Here is a 24,180-nt window from a genome sequence, read left to right on the forward strand (position 1 = left end):
TCAACTGATCTTAGGTTGTATAGGATTAACATCAATTACCTATAACATTGAGGCCATACCCTCTGTAGATAAAAGAAAATCTGGCAATGAAGCATTTTCTCCCATCTAAGTGAAATTATGTTGAAGCCTCTACGTTTCAGTTGTGTCAAAGCAATGGCAATAACCAATAAATAAGGGCATACAAAAAAAAATCTATTGCCGTTGAAAATAAAGGACACAAATTAAGGTTAGCCTCAGGAAAATGCTACTTTGGATTAGTTGCAGATATAGACTATAAAGATCTAAGGCATGAAAATCCCAACAAAGAGGCTATATTCTGTTTTATCATTTAGCTTTTGGATATTGATAACAATACCTATTGTCTTGTATAAAGTTATGTATTGTATCATGAGAAAATGCATCATTTCAGTCCTATTTATTATTACAGCATACAGACTGTGAAGTTTCCCAATGTGACACGCTAGAGAAGGGCACTGTAATACCAGTTGGAGTTATAAATGATATACCTGAAGGTACTACAGAGTGGGCTGTCTGCTGCAGACTTTAAGGCCTGGAGCCATACCTACATACACCGAGAATGGCATCCATCACATGGGTAACTAGTACAGACACGTGCATGCACCCAAACCTCTAAAAGTCAACTCTGAATATCACACACCCATATTGTCTAGGTCAAAACAACTTCTGTATGTACTGATACTTTTTTGGCTGGAGTGACATGCCAAATTCACTTCTTAGTGTCATAACTGCATTCCCATATATAAAAGAACACATCAACATAAAATCGGGCATAACAGAGAACTTTAGGAGTTCTGGTTGTCAGTGTATTTTCCGGGGTGTTGGTGGTCAGTATTTATAAAGGTATTGGCGGTTGGTATAGTAGTCACTAGTTATGAGGGGTATATAGGTGGTCACTACTTATCAGGGGTATTTATTGGTTGTCAGTGTATTTTCAGGGGTGTTGGTGAACAGTATTTATAAAGGTATTGGAGAAATTTACCAGTCATACTATAATCTCCTATACAGAAGTGTGTGTTACACAGATACTGAGTGTAAAACATGGTGTTATGACCTAACTTGTAGTTGATTTAATACAGGTGCTGTTCGGCTGAGATCTGACCAGGAATTAACCAATAGGTGTGGACTGTTTCCAATCATGTAATGTCTCTAGATCTTAAACAAACTCTTTTTCTTTTTCTTCAAAAAGATTGTAATTGTCTTAATTTACAAATTTCCTTGTGTGCATGTGCATTTCATCATACTGATATTAAAACAAAGGAGATTGCATCTGGATGTGTTCTGTTGAGCAAAGCCATGAGAGTCGGCTCACAGATAAACTCTCAACAGCCTATATAGCTATTTCCTTTCATAACTGCTATCTTGTACTAATTATCTGCCTTTCTTTGAAATATCCATCTTGGCATATACAGCCTTCATGTTACAGCAGAAACAATCTGAGAAACTTTGCTACTCTTGGCCAGAGAAGCATGATCCAAGAGCAGGACCAGTAAATCCTATCTCAACAGAGATGACCTAATATCTCCTATCCTCACTTCAACAACTTACTCCTTTATCACACCTTAACACAATATTACCTAGTCACACCTTAACACAATATTACCAAGTCACACCTTAACACATTATTTCCTAGTCACACCAAAACATGTAATGTCCTAGTCAACCTAAACTCATTATGTCCTAGTCACACCTAAATACATTATGTCCTAGTCACACCTTAACATATTATGTCCTACTCACACCTTAAAGCGTTATTTCCTAGTCACACCTAAACACATTATTTCCTAGTCACACCTAAATACATTATGTCCTAGTCACACCTAAATACATTATGTCCTAGTCACACCTTAACATATTATGTCCTACTCACACCTTAAAGCGTTATTTCCTAGTCACACCTAAACACATTATTTCCGAGTCACACCTAAATACATTATGTCCTAGTCACCCCTAAACATATTATGTCCTAGTCACACATTAAAGTGTTATTTCCTAGTCACACATAAACACATTATTTCCTAGTCACACCTAAAAGTGTTTTTATCTAGTCACACATAAACACATTATTTCCTAGTCACACCTAAATTGTTATTACCTAGTCACACCTTAACACATTACTTCCTAGTCACACCTTAACACATTATTTCCTACTTACACCTTTAAGCGTTATTTCCTAGTCACACCTAAAAGAGTTATTTCCTAGTCACACATAAAAGCATTAATTCCTAGTCACACCAAACACATTATTTCCTAGTCACACATTAAAGTGTTATTTCCTAGTCACACCTAAAAGTGTTATTACCTAGTCACACCTTAACAAATTACTTCCTAGTCACACCTCAACACATTATTTCCTCGTCACACCTTAACACATTATTTCATAGTCACACCTTAACACATTGCTTCCTAGTCACACCTAAATACATTATTTCCTCGTCACACCTAAACACATTACTACCTAGTCACACCTTTACACATTACTTCCTAGTCACACCTTAACACATTATTTCCTAGTCACACCTTAACACATTATTTCCTCATCACACCTTAACACATTATTTCCTAGTTACACCTAAACACATTGCTTCCTAGTCACACCTAAATACATTATTTCCTCGTCACACCTTAACACATCACTTCCTAGTCACACCTTAACACATTATTTCCTCGTCACACCTTAACACATTATTTCCTAGTCACACCTAAACACATTACTTCCTGGTCACACCTTAATACATTATTTCCTAGTCAGACCTTAACACAATATTTCCTAGTCGCACCGAAACATGTTATTTCCTAGTCACATCTAAACATGTTATTTCCCAGTCATACCTTAACACATTATTTCCTAGTCACACCTTAGCACATTATTTCCTCATCACACCTTAACACATTATTTCCTAGTTACACCTAAACACATTGCTTCCTAGTCACACCTTAATACATTATTTCCTAGTCACACCTTAACACAATATTTCCTAGTCGCACCGAAACATGTTATTTCCTAGTCACATCTAAACATGTTATTTCCTAGTCATACCTTAACACATTATTTCCTAGTCACACCTAAACACATTATTTCCTAGTCACACCTTAACATATTATTTCCTAGTCACACCTTAACATATTATTTCTTAGTCCTTTACAAAACTTAAGCCTATGTATCACTTGACCTGGATGTAGTAACGGTATTGTATCTTCCTTCTCTTAAATCCAAGGGAAAAGCTGCATAATGATGAATACCACCATCAGACATAGGTCTCCATCACTAAATTCTACTGACCTTAATCCTCAAATGATCGGTTGTTTAAAATGATATGGCTAATACACAACAAGGAATAGACCTAACTACTAGCTGTACCTGACGGAACATCAGCAATTTGGATTCAAAGTTAAAACTCTCAAGTTTACTTAAATGTAATTTCTGCTGCAGATGACCTTTAGGTTGCAACAATTTCTTCAATTCTCACCAATAACTTTATTTTATCCTTTAGTACCATGTTAGATCTTGGGTCCAGCTTCCCCAGAGTAGGGATTCCACAGGACACAAGTCTGCATTGCCTACTACACTGACTAGACCTAGTCAATATATGCAAAAAATCCAAGGCTTTTGTAAAAAGTAAATTGGCTGTTATCTATGGGCAATCAGAGGATCTGTCTGCTGAAGGAACCCCAGAACATGTAACTTGAGCTGGTGTAAACTACAGCATTGTCTTTGTGGGAGATTGTCATCTATACACTATATCCCAAATACGGTCCACAAGTATACTCTCTATTATAGGGATCACTAGACTTTTTTGTTTGGCAGTAATAAGAACTTTCATGTAATAAAGGTAGACATATTTAAGATTACACTACAAATACAGGTAAACACACTCCCACAATTAGCATCTTGATTACAAATTCACTGGTATCATTTCACATCTTATCAAATTTCCTTATCCCATAAAATTCAAAGTTACACAACATTATACCACTGACTTTCCATTGAAGTTAATTTGAACCTCCATTATTGAGACCTGAGAGTACATAGTAATAATGGTAGATAAATTGTATATAGATTGATGGGTCAGCCATTACCACATTGTGACCTTGTCACCTACATATAGTACACAAACCAGACCGATAGAACGCCATCACACACTAAACTGACCAGACAGATAGAACACCATCACATACTAGACTAACCAGACAGATAGAACAGCATCACATACTAGACTGACCAGACAGATAGAACACCATCACACACTAGACTAACCAGACAGATAGAACACCATCACACACTAGACTGACCAGACAGATCACGGTCACATACTAGACTAACCAGACAGATAGAACTCCATCACACACAAGACTGACCAGATAGATCATGGTCACATACTAGACTGACCAGACAGATAGAACTCCATCACACACCAGACTGACCAGACAGATCACGGTCACATACTAGACTGACCAGACAGATGGAACTCCATCACACACAAGACTGACCAGACAGATCATGGTCACATGCTAGACTGACCAGACAGATAGAACACCATCACATACTAGACCGACCAAACAGATAGAACACCATCACACACTAGACTGACCAGACAGATAGAACGCCATCACACACTAAACTGACCAGACAGATAGAACACCATCACATACTAGACTGACCAAACAGAAAGAACACCATCACACACTAGACTGACCAGACAGATCACGGTCACATACTAGACTGACCAGACAGATAGAACTCCATCACACACAAGACTGACCAGACAGATCATGGTCACATACTAGACTGACCAGACAGATAGAACACCATCACACACTAGACTGACCAGAAAGATCACGGTCACATACTAGACTGACCAAACAGATCACGGTGACATATTAGGCTGACAAGATAGATAGAACACCATCACACTAGACTGACCAGACAGATAGAACACCATCACACACTAGACTGACCAGACAGACAGAACATGGTCATATACTTGACTGACCAGACAGATCACAGTCATATACTCGACTGACCATACAGAGGGATCATACCTATGTGGTATCTAGTGACAGTACACGGAGATCATAAATATATACCTGTTGTACCTGTGTGGTACCTTTAATTGGGACCTTCAACAGATACCTGTTGTACCTGTCATACCAGTGTGGTACCTAGGGACCATCAGCAGATACCTGTTATACCTGTGTGGTACCTGTCATACCTGTGTGCTGTCATACCTGTGTGGTACCTTTAATTGGGACCTTCAACAGATACCTGTTGTACCTGTCATTCCTGTGTGGTACCTAGGGACCATCAGCAGATACCTGTTATACATGTGTGGTACCTAGGGACCATCAACAGATACCTGTTATACCTGTGTGGTACCTAGGGACCATCAACAGATACCTGTTGTACCTGTCATACCCCTGTCATATCTGTGTGGTACCTAGGGACCATCAAACAGATACTTGTTGTACCTGTGTGGTACCTGTCATACATGTGAAGTACCTAGGGACCATCAAGCGATACCTGTTGTACCTGTGTGGTACCTGTTGTACCTGTGTGGTACCTGTTGTACCTGTGTGGTACATAGGGACCATCAACAGATACCTGTTGTACCTGTGTGGTTCCCGTCATACCTGCATGTGTGGTACCTAGGGACCATCAAACAGATACCTGTCATACCTGTGTGGTACATAGAGACCATCAACAGATACCTGTTGTACCTGTCATACCAGTGTGGTACCTAGGGACCATCAGCAGATACCTGTTATACATGTGTGGTACCTAGGGACCATCAACAGATACCTGTTGTACCTGTGCGGTACCTTGAAACCGTCAATACAGAAGATATTGTACAGGTATAACCAGACACAGCCCCAGGACATCTTACTCTCTAATGACTCATCATGATCCATCTTATTTACTCAACTAGAAAGCTTGAATTTAAATTCAGAATTTGTTGTCATGCTGTTGTGATTTTCACCTCAGATTGAATACAAGAATGACTTGCTATCAAAGTATACTTAAAATTAAATTGATTCCACTGTCCACTAAAAGCAATGCAGACAAATCTTAAGTGGCCATTTTAATAACAAACAATCAGTTAACTTTCAACACTGAGATAACACTCAATACAATGACCACATATTTAAACATGTCAATGTTTCAAGTATAACTGGCATCAATTTATATGTCCGTATGCATCAGAGGGGTGGGTGGTACAATGGAAAATGCACTCATGATCATCTTTCCCCAAGACGGCTATTTCTGATTTCCTGATTACAGAAAAAAAGGTATTTGGTCACTTGCCTGACCACATGGGTTTTCTCCAGGTTACTAGGGTTTCCTCCCATATAAAACCCCTGTATCTCTGACATCAAACTATACATCACAAACCCTCACCATGACATACATACAACTTTGTCACCAACATCAAACTATTTGTGACATACTCTAACTGTGACTACATAATAGATGTTAACCAAAAAGAGGAAAGTAAATAACAGAAAATGTATTATCATGTACGCATGTTCCTTTTAAAACCTGACCTTTTTTAAAGGACTCTTTTTTTCCCCGTGATCAAACATTTGTAACATAACCTAGGTGCTATGGAACTGTTTGTAAACTTCAGTAAAATGCTGTTTAAATGTCCTCGCGCCTGAACGGCTTTGTCTATTTTATTATCATTTAATAGCTATCATCTCAGGTTTGCTTCAAGCGATATTCAAAATAAACACAAAAACTGAGAAGTGCAACCACCCAGAACAACAATATTGCCACACTGAACCAACAGCAAGGTTTGGATTAGCCAAACAAATGATTAATAACATTTAATAAAAAAAAATCAATCAAAATTGATCGAATGGAGACAATTTGATTGAACAGAATCTAACCATAAATCATGTGAGAAATCTTCAATTTGCAATGTCATCACAATTATAAAAGCATTTCACATCCTGCAGGGACATATTCAGGTCACATGTGGTAACAGGTGACATAACCATATAGTAAATGTAATCCTAGTTCTACATATCCCTGTAACAGTTTCCTTCTGTCATTGTTGGAATGGGAACAAGAAATTATACATATCAATTATGCATATATATAAAACTGCATCACTTAATTGCTCTGAAACCTACAATACAACATAAAAACATAACATTTGTGTAGAGAAGACTGCTGGTTCATACACACAGCAATTACCCTGAACTAGTCCATACACACATAGAGCAATTACCCTGAACTGGTCCATACACACAGAGCAATTACCCTGAACTAGTCCATACACACATAGCAATTCCAAACACACACATAGCAATTACCCTGAACTGGTCCATACAAACACAGAGCAATTACCCTGAACTAGTCCACACACACACAGAGTAATGACCCTGAACTGGTCCATACACACATCGAGAAATTACCCTGAACTGGTCCATACACACACATAGTAATGACCCTGAACTGGTCCAAACACACACATAACAATAACCCTCAACTGGTCCATACACACACAGAGTAATGACCCTGATCTGGTCCATACATACACAGACTAATGACCCTGAACTGATCCATACATACACAGAGTAATGACCCTGAACTGGGCCATACATACACAGAGTAATGACCCTGAACTGGGCCATACATACACAGAGTAATGACCCTGAACTGGTCCAAACACACACATAACAATAACCCTGAACTGGTCCATACACACACAGAGCAATTACCCTGAACTGGTCCATACACACACAGAGTAATGACCCTGATCTGGTCCATACATACACAGAGTAATGACCCTGAACTGATCCATACATACACAGAGTAATGACCCTGAACTGGTCCAAACACACACATAGCAATTACCCTGAACTGGTCCATACACACACAGAGCAATTACCCTGAACTGGTCCATACACACATAGAGCAATTACCCTGAACTGGTCCATACACACACATAGTAATGACCCTGAACTGGTCCATACATACATAGAGTAATGACCCTGAACTGGTCCATACATACACAGAGTAATTACCCTGAACTGGTCCATACACACATCGAGAAATTACCCTGAACTGGTCCATACACACACATAGTAATGACCCTGAACTGGTCCATACATACACAGAGTAATGACCCTGACCTGGTCCATACACACATCGAGCAATTACCCTGAACTGGCCCATACACACATAGAGCAATTACCCTGAACTGGCCCATACACACATCGAGCAATTACCCTGAACTGGTCCATACATACACAATGTAATGACCCTGAACTAGTCCATACATACACAGAGTAATGACCCTGAACTGGTCCATACACCCATCAAGAAATTACCCTGAACTGGTCCATACACACACAGAGTAATAACCCTGAACTGGTCCATACATAAACAGAGTAATGACCCTGAACTGGTCCATACACACAGAGCAATTTCCCTGAACTAGTCCATACACACACAGAGCAAAAACCCTGAACTGGTCCATACACATAGAGCAATTACCCTGAACTGGTCCATACATACAGAGTAATGACCCTGAACTGGTCCATACACACATCGAGCAATTACCCTAAACTGGTCCATACACACATAGCAATTACCCTGAACTAGTCCATACACACACAGAGCAATTACCCTGAACTGGTCCATACACACAGAGTAATTACCCTGAACTAGTCCATACACACACAGAGCAATTATCCTGAACTGGTCCATACATACATAGAGTAATTACCCTGAACTAGTCCATACACACAGAGCAATTACCCTGAACTGGTCCATACATACATAGAGTAATGACCCTGAACTAGTCCATACACACAGAGCAATTACCCTGAACTGGTCCATACACTCATAGAGCAATTACTCTGAACTGGTCCATACACACACAGAGAAGTTACCCTGAACTGGTCCATACACACATAGAGCAATTACCCTGAACTGGTCCATACACACATCAAGCAATTATCCTGAACTGGTCCATACATACATAGAGTAATGACCCTGAACTAGTCCATACACACAGAGCAATTTCCCTGAACTGGTCCATACACACATCGAGAAATTACGCTGAACTGGTCCATACACACACAGAGAAGTTACCCTGAACTGGTCCATACACACAGAGTAATTACCCTGAACTAGTCCATACACAAAGAGCAATTACCCTGAACTGGTCCATACACACAAAGAGCAATTAACCTGAACTAGTCCATACACACACAGAGTAATGACCCTGATCTGGTCCATACACACAAAGAGCAATTACCCTTAACTGGTCCATACATACATAGAGTAATGACCCTGAACTGGTCCATACATACATAGAGCAATTACCCTGAACTGCCCGTATATGTAAAACATACAGCTTCTCTGTATGGCCTGCATGTAAGAGTCACACAACATTCATTGTTTATGACTTGTATGTAAAACAAATATACCCTAGTACATGTGTGTTCAACCTTTATCAAGCTACCCTGTATGACCTGTTTAATAAGAGGAACGAAAGGTGATAGTTAATTAACAGAAGAATTAAAAGGCTTTTGGTTATCATTGCAGAGCAGACTTTCAATTTCTGGGCTCATCTTTTCAATATAGCTACTTTTCTCAGTTCAGGACTTGGTCTGACAGACATTTGTTAATGGAAAGTATTTCAGTATCAAACTTTGACCAACATATCAGTAGACATGATGAAATCACTCCATTGTTTCTATAACAAAGTGAAGTCTGTCTGGTCAATTATAACATTACCAATTGTTACTATACATTACCTATGATGTGACCTATCTGATGGAATAACAGAGTAGTGCTATACAGGTCTACTATTGGTGTACAGCCCTAGGCCTTGTGTGATTGTATCTATACCCATCACAAACCGGGCTACATTATGAACGCCACTAGCTATATATCATAATGACTGTCAAATGTCCAAAAGTACATAATCATGCCTTTTGAAATACTGATGTTCACAGGGATACAAACTCAACACTACTGTCTAGCTATTCCGTCTTTGCGTATTGCAGAGTTATCTTCTCTTGGGAGCAGGTATTGATTATTACGTCACTTGTTTGTGAGAGTTACGTCATCAATTTTTGAGAAAACGACACAATTTTCTCACACAAACTAATGACGTAACAATCAATACCTGCTCCCAAGAGAAGATAACTCTGCTATATGCAAAGACGAAATAGTGCAAGAACGTTAATTTACTCATTTATATAAATGTACACAACAACTGTTTCAAAACATGAAAATCGGCAAGTTAAATTTAAATTTGTCCAAGTGCATAATTTAATTTAACTTATACCCTAAGACAATTGTACTTTTTTTGCATTTTTGTTTACACCACTTTAAATATCTCACATAAACTTGTGTCTTTTTAATTGATAATGTAGCATTTGTGTTAGAAACTGACATTTTCTAGAAATAGCATTCATACTTCAAACTAATTCCAACATGATAAGATAATTCTGGAACTGTATTTTCCAACAAAAGACAGACAACTGTGGAACCTGGAATCTGAAGTGAATGGTTGAGGGGTACACATTAGTGTAAACATACACAACAGTGATTGACAGCCTTAAGTATTGTCTGTTATTGAGTCTGACCATTATAGACACTTAACAATGCTGAAGAATTTAACCTCACAATACAGTTATCATGTATAAAACTTTAATTATCACTCTAGTTATATTTTTGGATTGAAGCCTGGCTGGTCTATACTGATTACCACCAAGACAGGTATACAAACAGTATTGAACGCTTTGACAAAGATCAGGGTCCTAACACAGTGGAATCATGACCCCACATTCCTCTAAACTTGATCATGTATGGCCGGAGACAATGCTGTGATTATGGGAAGAACAACTGTTTGGCTGGATCTACGGCCACCTTTGTGCTGTGCGAGCCCTGTCTTATATGTATGTCTGTCACCGTAATGATTGTATGTGTTATACAAAGAACACACCCGTGATATCTATACATCTCAGAAAACCTCAGTGTGAGAAGTATAACCACCTTCTTTAGGGATTTACCTGAACAACTACAAAATGTAGCTCATGTCTACCTGTAAACCACAGCTGGAGAGTGCTGATTTTGTCTTCTTAAAAACACAACCAGCATTGATTAGGTCCATCTGTTGTCTAAAAACATGCCAGTGTAATACACCCACAGTTTATAAGTAGAGCATTTGTAAAGGAAATACTTTCTTATTTTTGTTGGATCAGGTTGAAGTTGAATGTAAGTCTGGCTACAGGCTGTGAGATGAAGTTGTCGTTCCATATGTTTCTCACATGCTTTTTGCCTGGTTTACACATCAACCAGAAAAACATCTTAACCTTCACACTCAACCTGTTATAGCAAATCTAATGACTTTAGCTCCTTTACCTCTAGTTTGTTCCTGTAGACAACAGTCGGTCATAAAACAACCCAATAATGACCCTGATCTTTAAGAAATACCAGTCTGCTCCAAGCTCTGTTCTAACCTTAAGCCTTTCATAAGAAAACAAGTTTGACCAGAAAATGAAAATAGAACACGCCGATGTGGTTTCGATCACTTTCAAAGTTACTTTAATCTCCCCTGACTTCAAACCACAGTCTTTACAGAAAACAATATCTTTGAATATTTTATGATAAAAAAAAAAGAAAATATATTTCAGTCTTTCCACTTAAGTGATTTGAAGATTTGTAGCCTAACCAATATACCTTGATGATGAACTGTCTAGTCTCTGTAGAGTATGGACTTTATGTAGGCTATAGAATATGGACTCTGATGTAGGCTATAGAGTAAGTACTATGTAGGCTATAGAATATGGACTATGTAGGCTATAGAGTAAGTACTATGTAGGCTATAGAGTATGGACAATATGTAGGCTGTAGAGTATGGACTATGTAGGCTGTAGAGTATGGACAATGTAGGCTGTAGAGTATGGACTATGTAGGCTATAGAGTATGTACTATGTAGGCTGTAGAATATAGACTATGTAGGCTATAGAATATGGACTATGTATATAGGTTGTAGAGTATAGACTATGTAGGCTGTAGAGTATGGACAATGTAGGCTGTAGAGTATGGACTATGTAGGCTATAGAGTATGTACTATGTAGGCTGTAGAATATAGACTATGTAGGCTATAGAATATGGACTATGTATATAGGTTGTAGAGTATAGACTATGTAGGCTGTAGAGTATGGACAATGTAGGCTGTAGAGTATGGACTATGTAGGCTATAGAGTATGTACTATGTAGGCTGTAGAATATAGACTATGTAGGCTATAGAATATGGACTATGTGAGTATAAACTATGTAGGCTGTAGAGTATGGACAATGTAGGCTGTAGAGTATGTACTATGTAGGCTGTAGAATATGGACTTTGTAGGTTGTAGAGTATGTACTATGTAGGCTGTAGAGTATGGACTATGTAGGCTGTAGTTTATGGACTATGTAGCCTGTAGAGTATGGACTATGTAGGCTGTAGAGTATGTACCATGTAGGCTGTAGAATATGGACTATGTAGGCTGTAGAATATGGACTATGTAGGCTATAGAATATGGACTATGTATATAGGTTGTAGAGTATAGACTATGTAGGCTGTAGAGTATAGACTATGTAGGCTATAGAGTATGAACTATGTAGGCCGTAGAGTATAGAGTATGTAGGCTATATAAGATGGACTATGTAGGCTGTAGAGTATGTACTATGTAGGCTGTAGAATATGTACTATGTAGGCTGTAGAGTATGGACTATGTAGGCTGTAGAGTATAGACTATGTAGGCTATAGAGTATGAACGATGTAGGCCGTAGAGTATAGAATATGTAGGCTATATAATATGGACTATGTAGGCTGTAGAGTATGTAGGCTGTAGAGTATTGACTATGTAGGCTGTAGTTTATGGACTATGTAGGCTGTAGAGTATGGACTATGTAGGCTGTAGAGTATGTACCATGTAGGCTGTAGAATATGTACCATGTAGGCTGTAGAATATGGACTATGTAGGCTGTAGAGTATGTACTATGTAGGCTGTAGAATATGGACTATGTAGGCTGAAGAGTATGGACTATGTAGGCTATAGAGTATGGACTATGTAGGCTGTAGGGTATGGACAATATGTAGGCTGTGGAATATGTACCATGTAGGCTGTAGAATATGGACTATGTAGGCTGTAGAGTATGTACTATGTAGGCTGTAGAATATGTACTATGTAGGCTGTAGAGTATGGACTATGTAGGCTGTAGAGTATAGACTATGTAGGCTATAGAGTATGAACTATGTAGGCCGTAGAGTATAGAATATGTAGGCTATATAATATGGACTATGTAGGCTGTAGAGTATGTACTATGTAGGCTATAGAATATGGACTATGTAGGCTGTAGAATTTGGACTTTGTAGGCTGCAAGAGTATGGACTATGTAGGCTGTAGAGTATGGACTATGTAGGCTGTAGAGTATGGACTATGTAGGCTGTAGGTTATGGACTATATGTAGGCTGTAGAGTATGGACTATGAGGGCTGTAGAGTATGGACTATGTAGGCTGTAGATTAAGGACTGTGTAGGCTGTAGATTAAGGACTATGTAGGCTATAGGGTATGGACTATATGTAGGCTGTAGATTAAGGACTGTGTAAGCTGTAGATTAAGGACTATGTAGGCTATAGGGTATGGACTATATGTAGGATGTAGATTAAGGACTATGTATGCTGTAGATTAAGGACTGTGTAGGCTGTAGATTAAGGACTGTGTAGGCTGGAGATTAAGGACTATGTAGGCTATAGGGTATGGACTATATGTAGGATGTAGATTAAGGACTATGTATGCTGTAGATTATGGACTATGTGGGCTGTAGATTAAGGACTATATAGGCTGTAGATTAAGGACTAATCACTATTTATCTTTGTAGAGTATGGACCATGGAATCCTACATATTTACAATCCTGTCAGTGTCTTGAGTGAGTATCTAGACATGCTACCAGCTTTAAGAGTGGCAGTAGTGAGAACCATTTGCCATTCAGAGCTGTGTTAACAGTAAATATACGAAGGAAAATAAACATCAGGGTTTATAGGTATTAGTGTATTTAATTCTCTGGCTGTTATACCTTATGTTTGAGATGTAAACAATGAGACACCAACTCTTACACACAGCTACCTACTTTATAGAGCTTGGTAATCAGAGCTCTCAATCACCACTGAATCTGTTGATTTCAGTTTATTTATCATTTAGATTTCAAACACAGACTGGACATAAAGTAGACAAGATCGGGACTGCACATGAACATTTGTGAATGGGTCCAGTCCAAGATTTCTATAGCATATAAGATGACACAGCTGCCCCTGAACTGTCCTCTTTGATGTTTTTGCTGAGAGAACATATCAACATGCAGAGTGATATAAATAATGGTGAAAGAANGTACCGGAAGTTTATATAATGTACTGTCAGTTAACATTATGTACCGGAAGTTTATATAATGTACTGTCAGTTAACATTATGTACCGGAAGTTTATATAATGTACTGTCAGTTAACATTATGTACCGGAAGTTTATATAATGTACTGTCAGTTAACATTATGTACCGGAAGTTTATATAATGTACTGTCAGTTAACATTATGTACCGGAAGTTTATATAATGTACTGTCAGTTAACATTATGTACCGGAAGTTTATATAATGTACTGTCAGTTAACATTATGTACCGGAAGTTTATATAATGTACTGTCAGTTAACATTATGTACCGGAAGTTTATATAATGTACTGTCAGTTAACATTATGTACCGGAAGTTTATATAATGTACTGTCAGTTAACATTATGTACCGGAAGTTTATATAATGTACTGTCAGTTAACATTATGTACCGGAAGTTTATATAATGTACTGTCAGTTAACATTATGTACCGGAAGTTTATATAATGTACTGTCAGTTAACATTATGTACCGGAAGTTTATATAATGTACTGTCAGTTAACATTATGTACCGGAAGTTTATATAATGTACTGTCAGTTAACATTATGTACCGGAAGTTTATATAATGTACTGTCAGTTAACATTATGTACCGGAAGTTTATATAATGTACTGTCAGTTAACATTATGTACCGGAAGTTTATATAATGTACTGTCAGTTAACATTATGTACCGGAAGTTTATATAATGTACTGTCAGTTAACATTATGTACCGGAAGTTTATATAATGTACTGTCAGTTAACATTATGTACCGGAAGTTTATATAATGTACTGTCAGTTAACATTATGTACCGGAAGTTTATATAATGTACTGTCAGTTAACATTATGTACCGGAAGTTTATATAATGTACTGTCAGTTAACATTATGTACCGGAAGTTTATATAATGTACTGTCAGTTAACATTATGTACCGGAAGTTTATATAATGTACTGTCAGTTAACATTATGTACCGGAAGTTTATATAATGTACTGTCAGTTAACATTATGTACCGGAAGTTTATATAATGTACTGTCAGTTAACATTATGTACCGGAAGTTTATATAATGTACTGTCAGTTAACATTATGTACCGGAAGTTTATATAATGTACTGTCAGTTAACATTATGTACCGGAAGTTTATATAATGTACTGTCAGTTAACATTATGTACCGGAAGTTTATATAATGTACTGTCAGTTAACATTATGTACCGGAAGTTTATATAATGTACTGTCAGTTAACATTATGTACCGGAAGTTTATATAATGTACTGTCAGTTAACATTATGTACCGGAAGTTTATATAATGTACTGTCAGTTAACATTATGTACCGGAAGTTTATATAATGTACTGTCAGTTAACATTATGTACCGGAAGTTTATATAATGTACTGTCAGTTAACATTATGTACCGGAAGTTTATATAATGTACTGTCAGTTAACATTATGTACCGGAAGTTTATATAATGTACTGTCAGTTAACATTATGTACCGGAAGTTTATATAATGTACTGTCAGTTAACATTATGTACCGGAAGTTTATATAATGTACTGTCAGTTAACATTATGTACCGGAAGTTTATATAATGTACTGTCAGTTAACATTATGTACCGGAAGTTTATATAATGTACTGTCAGTTAACATTATGTACCGGAAGTTTATATAATGTACTGTCAGTTAACATTATGTACCGGAAGTTTATATAATGTACTGTCAGTTAACATTATGTACCGGAAGTTTATATAATGTACTGTCAGTTAACATTATGTACCGGAAGTTTATATAATGTACTGTCAGTTAACATTATGTACCGGAAGTTTATATAATGTACTGTCAGTTAACATTATGTACCGGAAGTTTATATAATGTACTGTCAGTTAACATTATGTACCGGAAGTTTATATAATGTACTGTCAGTTAACATTATGTACCGGAAGTTTATATAATGTACTGTCAGTTAACATTATGTACCGGAAGTTTATATAATGTACTGTCAGTTAACATTATGTACCGGAAGTTTATATAATGTACTGTCAGTTAACATTATGTACCGGAAGTTTATATAATGTACTGTCAGTTAACATTATGTACCGGAAGTTTATATAATGTACTGTCAGTTAACATTATGTACCGGAAGTTTATATAATGTACTGTCAGTTAACATTATGTACCGGAAGTTTATATAATGTACTGTCAGTTAACATTATGTACCGGAAGTTTATATAATGTACTGTCAGTTAACATTATGTACCGGAAGTTTATATAATGTACTGTCAGTTAACATTATGTACCGGAAGTTTATATAATGTACTGTCAGTTAACATTATGTACCGGAAGTTTATATAATGTACTGTCAGTTAACATTATGTACCGGAAGTTTATATAATGTACTGTCAGTTAACATTATGTACCGGAAGTTTATATAATGTACTGTCAGTTAACATTATGTACCGGAAGTTTATATAATGTACTGTCAGTTAACATTATGTACCGGAAGTTTATATAATGTACTGTCAGTTAACATTATGTACCGGAAGTTTATATAATGTACTGTCAGTTAACATTATGTACCGGAAGTTTATATAATGTACTGTCAGTTAACATTATGTACCGGAAGTTTATATAATGTACTGTCAGTTAACATTATGTACCGGAAGTTTATATAATGTACTGTCAGTTAACATTATGTACCGGAAGTTTATATAATGTACTGTCAGTTAACATTATGTACCGGAAGTTTATATAATGTACTGTCAGTTAACATTATGTACCGGAAGTTTATATAATGTACTGTCAGTTAACATTATGTACCGGAAGTTTATATAATGTACTGTCAGTTAACATTATGTACCGGAAGTTTATATAATGTACTGTCAGTTAACATTATGTACCGGAAGTTTATATAATGTACTGTCAGTTAACATTATGTACCGGAAGTTTATATAATGTACTGTCAGTTAACATTATGTACCGGAAGTTTATATAATGTACTGTCAGTTAACATTATGTACCGGAAGTTTATATAATGTACTGTCAGTTAACATTATGTACCGGAAGTTTATATAATGTACTGTCAGTTAACATTATGTACCGGAAGTTTATATAATGTACTGTCAGTTAACATTATGTACCGGAAGTTTATATAATGTACTGTCAGTTAACATTATGTACCGGAAGTTTATATAATGTACTGTCAGTTAACATTATGTACCGGAAGTTTATAAAAACGTACTGTCAGTTTAAACAACATGACGGTCAGTTTACATAGCTTACTGTCAGTTTACATACACACTGTAAATTTGTGTAGCATATATATACTGTCAGTTTTGTATAAGATGCTGTCAATTTACATTTACATGTTATGGTCAGTTTGTATTGCCAATGAATTGTCCATTTACATAACATACCGTCAGTTTACATGATATTTATACTGTCAATTTACATGATATTTATACTGTCAATTTACACAATATACTGTCAGTATTCTGTAAACCATCAGTAAAATTATAATGTCCTGGTATAACAGGAGAATCAGACAACATACAGGTGTTACTGGGGCCTCCATTACATGACCTAATCCTATTTAATCTACAATACATAGGCTCGGCCCATCAACTGGTCTACCAAAGATGTGACGCTTAGAAATGTCTTGTAGAGTATATATACCGTTATTCCAACAAACTTCAGTCCTAGTTCTAAAACATCCCAAGTCTTTCTCCGTCAGAACAGTGGTGCATTCTAATTAAAAGATCGAAAGCGTCCCAGTCCCTAACCTACTGCAGATGTTCTGTTTTACCTCTTCAGGTTATTTCTGTACCTAGCACCATTCTCTCACACTTAATCTGTAATTAGTTTTGTCACTGGTGTCTGAGACCACTACTGTAAAACATGAGGTAACACAACAGTGTTGTACATCCCTACATATCCTCATCAGCTATCGTATACACGCTTTAATAGGCAGTTCGGAATATTTCCTGTAAATTATACCTGATTTTAAGTAAAAGACCTACTGTGAGATCGGCAGACATTCACCAACCTTCCTCACTATCGACTATTGGAGCATCTCTCTAAATATTTCAACAGATCAGGTAAAACGTTAACATAATAGCACAGTCACATAAACATCTGTTTCTCTCCATCATTCCGAGGTCTGCTCGTGCACCACACATGCATTACATGGTCCAACAATGGTGGGAGATGATGTTCACTGAAGTGCTCTTTGGCAAACAGATGTGTTGATGTGTTTGGTGAAGCTCTAGGAAATCTTTCAGGAGAATGAGGAACTGTGTAGAAATTAGATGTGTCTGAAACCTTGATCACACAACCTGGTAGATAAAGTGTGGTCAACTACATTTTATATGTGTTTGTGGCCTATACAGAAGAGTATTATACCTCCATCCTCCTTTTGGGTTGAGATAGAACAAGGGACCTGATGAAGTGATTTTTCATGACTTCAGGCTGTTTGGTTCTCCAAAAGAATTATTTTGATTGTTTCAACAAATTTGACCCCTACGACTTTGAATATGAGTCAAGGTCTTATCTTTTCTCAAACTTTCTAGCAATCTTATTTAGCAAGCATAGAACTGGGAAAATATCTAATTTACCAGGTCCTTATAACCTTGAATATGGGTCAAGGTCACATTTTTCACCAACTTTTCAACCCCCTTCCCCCTCCCCAAAAGTGATCTCTCAATAGGAAGACACCTGTTGAAGGTAAGAGAAAGTCTGATACTAACACTAAACATGTTTCTGTGTTAGTTGATTGTAGGACGTCTGACCCCCTACAAGTATCTGTGCTTGTATAAACTATAACGACTGCCCTACTATCGTCATAGATGATGCATGGGAGCTGTTACAACTGCTATTTTACAATCATCATTGAGAACCACTATCTTTCCAGTTATACATTTCCATTAGTTTTTATCCTACTGCTACAAGGATCTCTGTTCTATGCTGAACTGGGAGGGTCAAATGAAACAGCAACGAAGTGTTATCCTATCACCCTGTAAATTTTATCTTCTCTCTAATATGTTTTTAACAAATTAATTGTCTGTACAATTACATAATATTATAAACTGACAGTGATGATGCTACTGGGGTCTAAGTCATGATCAAGTTGAGAGATTGGTGCTGTGGTGAAAAGATAAAACTCTCAAAGATAAAGTATGAGTCCCAAGGTCATCATTACTTATATGTACAGAGCACCACAAGGTGGATATATACACCTTGTCTGATTGTAACACTCCTCAATGTGTTAATCACTGATCTATTACTCATGTCATCTATCCCCTCAATCCTGTCACTGACATCACTTCAGCCTCATTTCAGAGTCCACCCTCCTTTTTGAGATCATTTCATCAACCCAACCCCTCACTAACAATATTTCACTGTCTCCTCCCTCTCCTTACTTAGATAATTTCAGAATCCCCTCACCCACAGCAGTCCCCATCATCCTCACTAACATCACGTCAGCATCCATTTGACCCTCACACTTTTATGACTTTTTGACTATCAGATTCTGCCATTGTAAGACAATTCAACCTTCTCTCTTTCCTTCCAGATCACTTCTTTATCACTCTGTTTCGTACTGTTATCACTTGAATGTATAAAAGAACTTCTGTTTTACTTTCACTTGCATATAAAACTGTAACAAGTTGATTACGATTTTACATTTTTGGATTTCCATCCATACATACACCTTACAATGCAATGTTGCTGGTTTTTTCTTCAAAATAGGCCATTTCAGTGGAATGTTATGTCCTCAGTTATATTGACAGTGTCCTGAGTAACCAGAAAAGTTCAAATAAATGGCCAGCCCTCTATAGATCAACTATAAACTAGTTGAAGGTTAGCTGTTGCAAAGTCGAAACCTTTGTTAAATCCATGTATCTGTGACTACATCTAACCAGTATAAATTGACGTTTCACCGTCATTGACTATCATCAATAAAGTCTACACTCTATACTGTCTACAGAGAATCCCCGAAAAGACATGGACGTTACGTAACTTCTGACTGCTGAGCAATTTGACATGAAAACCTTGGTGATTACCTGCAGTAGTCGGTAAGGACCATGTATAATATATCACTGTTATGTACAGTTTGTAACAACACAACTTACACAGACATGCATATCCTGCATGTGAGGTATGAATGTGTAGGATTCCCAGTGTTTCAGACTTACCCAGCCGTGTAGGCAATGGTCCCGGAGTTAGGGTCACATGCAAATGAAGCATTACTAGCCGAGGTCAGACCCAGTACCCTCTCAAGGGTCACCTGCAAATACACAATTACATAAATTGATTCATTCCTTTCACCAGTAATTACACAATTATGTAAGGTACTACATCTGTTCACCCCTAAATACACAATATATTTTTACAAATTTTTTTGGATACATCTACTGTAGCAGGAAAAGCATTTCAATAACAGTACTAGTGTTTCCTCCAGAGTGAGGTATCTTATAATCCCGATCTAAAATTTGACATTCTGTCTATACAATACAATAAACATCTTTATTCAAATCTTGAAAAAAAAATGCATAGCTTTCAGTGTATCTACTGTAATATCCTTGACACAAACACATTACATCATTGGTTCATATTTTCTAATGAAACTACTACAATGGTGAACAAGAGTATGCCATATAGTGTTATATAACTTTCTTACATTGAAATAAGATCTGCATCATTCCAAGAGTGGTTAGCTGATATGCTTTAAAAAATGTAGGAGAAAATCTTCAGACAAAAAATCAAATACTGAAATGAACAAAAGGCAAAAATTTGCAAAAATCGTTGAACCAAAATTCTTTTGAGGGAGACACAATTTCATACCATGATTATAAAGTATACCAAGTTTCAAAGAGATACGTTGAAAAATGTAGGAGATTTCCGGACAAAATTCAAATACTGAAATGAATATAGGGCAATAACTTTTGGAAAAATTGTCGAATCAAAATTCTTTTAGGGGAGACACAACTTCATATCATGATTAATGTATACCAAGTTTCAAAAAGATCGGTCAAAAAATGTAGGAGGAGATTGCCGGAAGAACAAAGTTTACGCCGGACGGACGGACGGACAACGCCATACCATAATACTACCGTCAAATTTGACAGTCGTATAAAAACTATATGTTAAGTATACAATTCATGATATTATATTACTACAATTTATTTATTCATAACTGAGTATAAATAAATGGTAGAAAGACTTTGTGACTTAATCTGTCTGTCAATACAGATCAGTGAGAGCTAGGCCTCAGACTGTCGGAGTTATGACGGAGTTATGACGGAGTTAGAGGTCATGTATTGCCAGGTGTGTCGTAGATCAACAATCAGGTTTTTGTTTATTGTTTATTGATCTTCCTTGATCCTCTGCATTTATCCTTATAGTAATAAAGTAATTATCAAACCCTACAGCGACTTGTAATACCGTCTTACATGATATTTGGAGAATCTTTTTACTGTACATAGTAGTAAAATTTGTATAACTGCTTGTGCACAAGACAAACCACTTTACATTTCTACTGAATAACTATTATTTATGTGTGCAAAAGAATCCATTCACACTTCTACTAGGTAATAAATAGTGTACAAAAGAATCCATTCACACTTCTACTAGGTAATTACTAGTGTACAAAAGAATCCATTTACACTTCTACTAGGTAATTACTAGTGTACAAGATAATTCATTCATACTTCTACTAGGTAATCACTAGTGTACAAGAGAATCCATTTACACTTCTACTAGGTAATTACTAGTGTACAAGAGAATCCATTCACATTTCTACTGGGTAATTACTAGTGTACAAAAGAATCCATTCACACTTCTACTAGGTAATCACTAGTGTACAAGATAATCCATTCACACTTTTACTGGGTAATTACTAGTGTACAAGAGAATCCATTCACACTTCTACTGGGTAATTACTAGTGTACAATAGAATCCATTCACATTTCTACTGGGTAATTACTAGGGTACAAAAGAATCCATTCACCCTTCTACTAGGTTATTACTAGTGTACAAGAGAATCCATGCACACTTCTACTGGGTAATTAATAGTGTACAAAAGAATCCATTCCCCCTTCTACTGGGTAATTACTAGGGTACAAAAGAATCCATTCACGCTTCTACTAGGTTATTACTAGTGTACAAAAGAATCCATTCACACTTCTACTGGGTAACTGTACTTTTTTAAAATACACATCAGCATTTTCCAATTACCAAGCATAAGTTCCATCCTCTACATGTTTAAGTATCTGTATCTTGTATAACTAATATACATGTATCAGGATGTTTCATAATTCTGATGCTGCACGAGAGAGTATTAAGCTACAATAGGGCGTTACAACAGCTTGGTAGGCATGTTTGTATGGTAGGTTTTAAATCTGTACTGCACTCTAAAGCTGTTACCTGACGTTACCTGATGTGTATGTAACAGCTACAAATTGCATGCTAATAATACTACTTTCTTCTCATGGTCTGAAATGAATTACCTTAAACATCCTAAAAATTACTGTTTTCACATTTAGTTTGCAATATTATTCAATAAAACAGCTACATGCCGAGCAGATTAAACAGAATGAAATAGAATTAAACCCTCCATCTGGCTACCCCCATTGTCTACAAACTAAGCTGGGGGAACTAGACAATAGAAGGGGTATGGTGGACAGGCATGAGGAGGGAATCTTTATTGATTTAGAAGATCCACATCTCTTTTGTGATACTACCAACTGGTTTAAGAAAGTCTGTATACATTACAGCCTAACTAGGCCCCATCAACACAGCTACCCAGGCGAATCTACTTTCAGTTCAATTATAAGCAATGCATTCCTATTGAAGTGTGCAGCATCTAACATATCATCTTTACTTTATAGCTATATAGAAATGTTATTATTAACAGAAGCTGACATCAAAGTAACTTTCATTTTAACCAACAGTGTTATGAAGTAAACAACATCAACAACAGTTACAGTACAGTACTAAAGTTACAGCTGTCTTTACATGTTTTAAAGTAAATTCAATAAGCAACTTTTAGGTTAGACAAGCAAATACACCATATAGACATCTTCTCGTTATAAACCAATAGACACCTCCTCATGTTAGACCAAGCTTAAGACACATCCTCATGTTAGACTAATAGACATCACCTCAAGTTAGACCAATAGACACCTCCTCGTGTTGGACCAATAGAAACCTCCTCCTGTTAGACCAATAGACACCACCTCCTGTTAGACCAATAGACACCTCCTCATGTTATACCAATAGACATCACCTCAAGTTATACCAATAGACACCTCCTCGTGTTGGACCAATAGACACCACCTCAAGTTATACCAATAGACACCTCCTCGTGTTGGACCAATAGACACCTCCTCGTGTTGGACCAACAGAAACCTCCTCCTGTTAGACCAATAGAAACCTCCTCCTGTTAGACCAATAGACACCTCCTCATGTTAGACCAATAGACACCTCCTCGTGTTGGACCAATAGACACCACCTCACCTTAGACCAATAGACACCTCCTCGTGTTGGACCAATAGACACCTCCTCATGTTAGACCAATAGACACCTCCTCATGTTGGACCAATAGACACCTCCTCATGTTAGACCGATAGACACCTCCTCCTGTTAGACCAATAGACACCTCTTCCTGTTAGACCAATTGACACCACCTTAAGTTAGACCAATAGACACCTCCTCGTGTTGGACCAATAGACACCTCCTC

The 24,180-nt window shown here is 37.0% G+C and overlaps 1 protein-coding gene across 3 annotated transcripts in view; it reads right to left on the reverse strand.

Annotated features, from left to right (window-relative positions):
- The window catches only part of LOC110450327 (mitogen-activated protein kinase-binding protein 1-like), a 117,456-nt gene that overhangs the window by 73,932 nt on the left and 19,344 nt on the right, over positions 1 to 24,180 (reverse strand). For all 3 annotated transcript variants that reach the window (XM_021497909.1, XM_021497997.1, XM_021497836.1), the window contains exon 2: positions 20,636 to 20,727. In XM_021497909.1, the coding sequence (XP_021353584.1) occupies positions 20,636 to 20,727 (92 nt within the window). The remainder of the gene's footprint in view (positions 1 to 20,635; positions 20,728 to 24,180) is intronic.

This window comes from Mizuhopecten yessoensis, unplaced genomic scaffold (genome assembly GCF_002113885.1).
Source record: "Mizuhopecten yessoensis strain PY_sf001 unplaced genomic scaffold, ASM211388v2 scaffold57, whole genome shotgun sequence".
Lineage (NCBI taxonomy): Eukaryota > Metazoa > Mollusca > Bivalvia > Pectinida > Pectinidae > Mizuhopecten > Mizuhopecten yessoensis.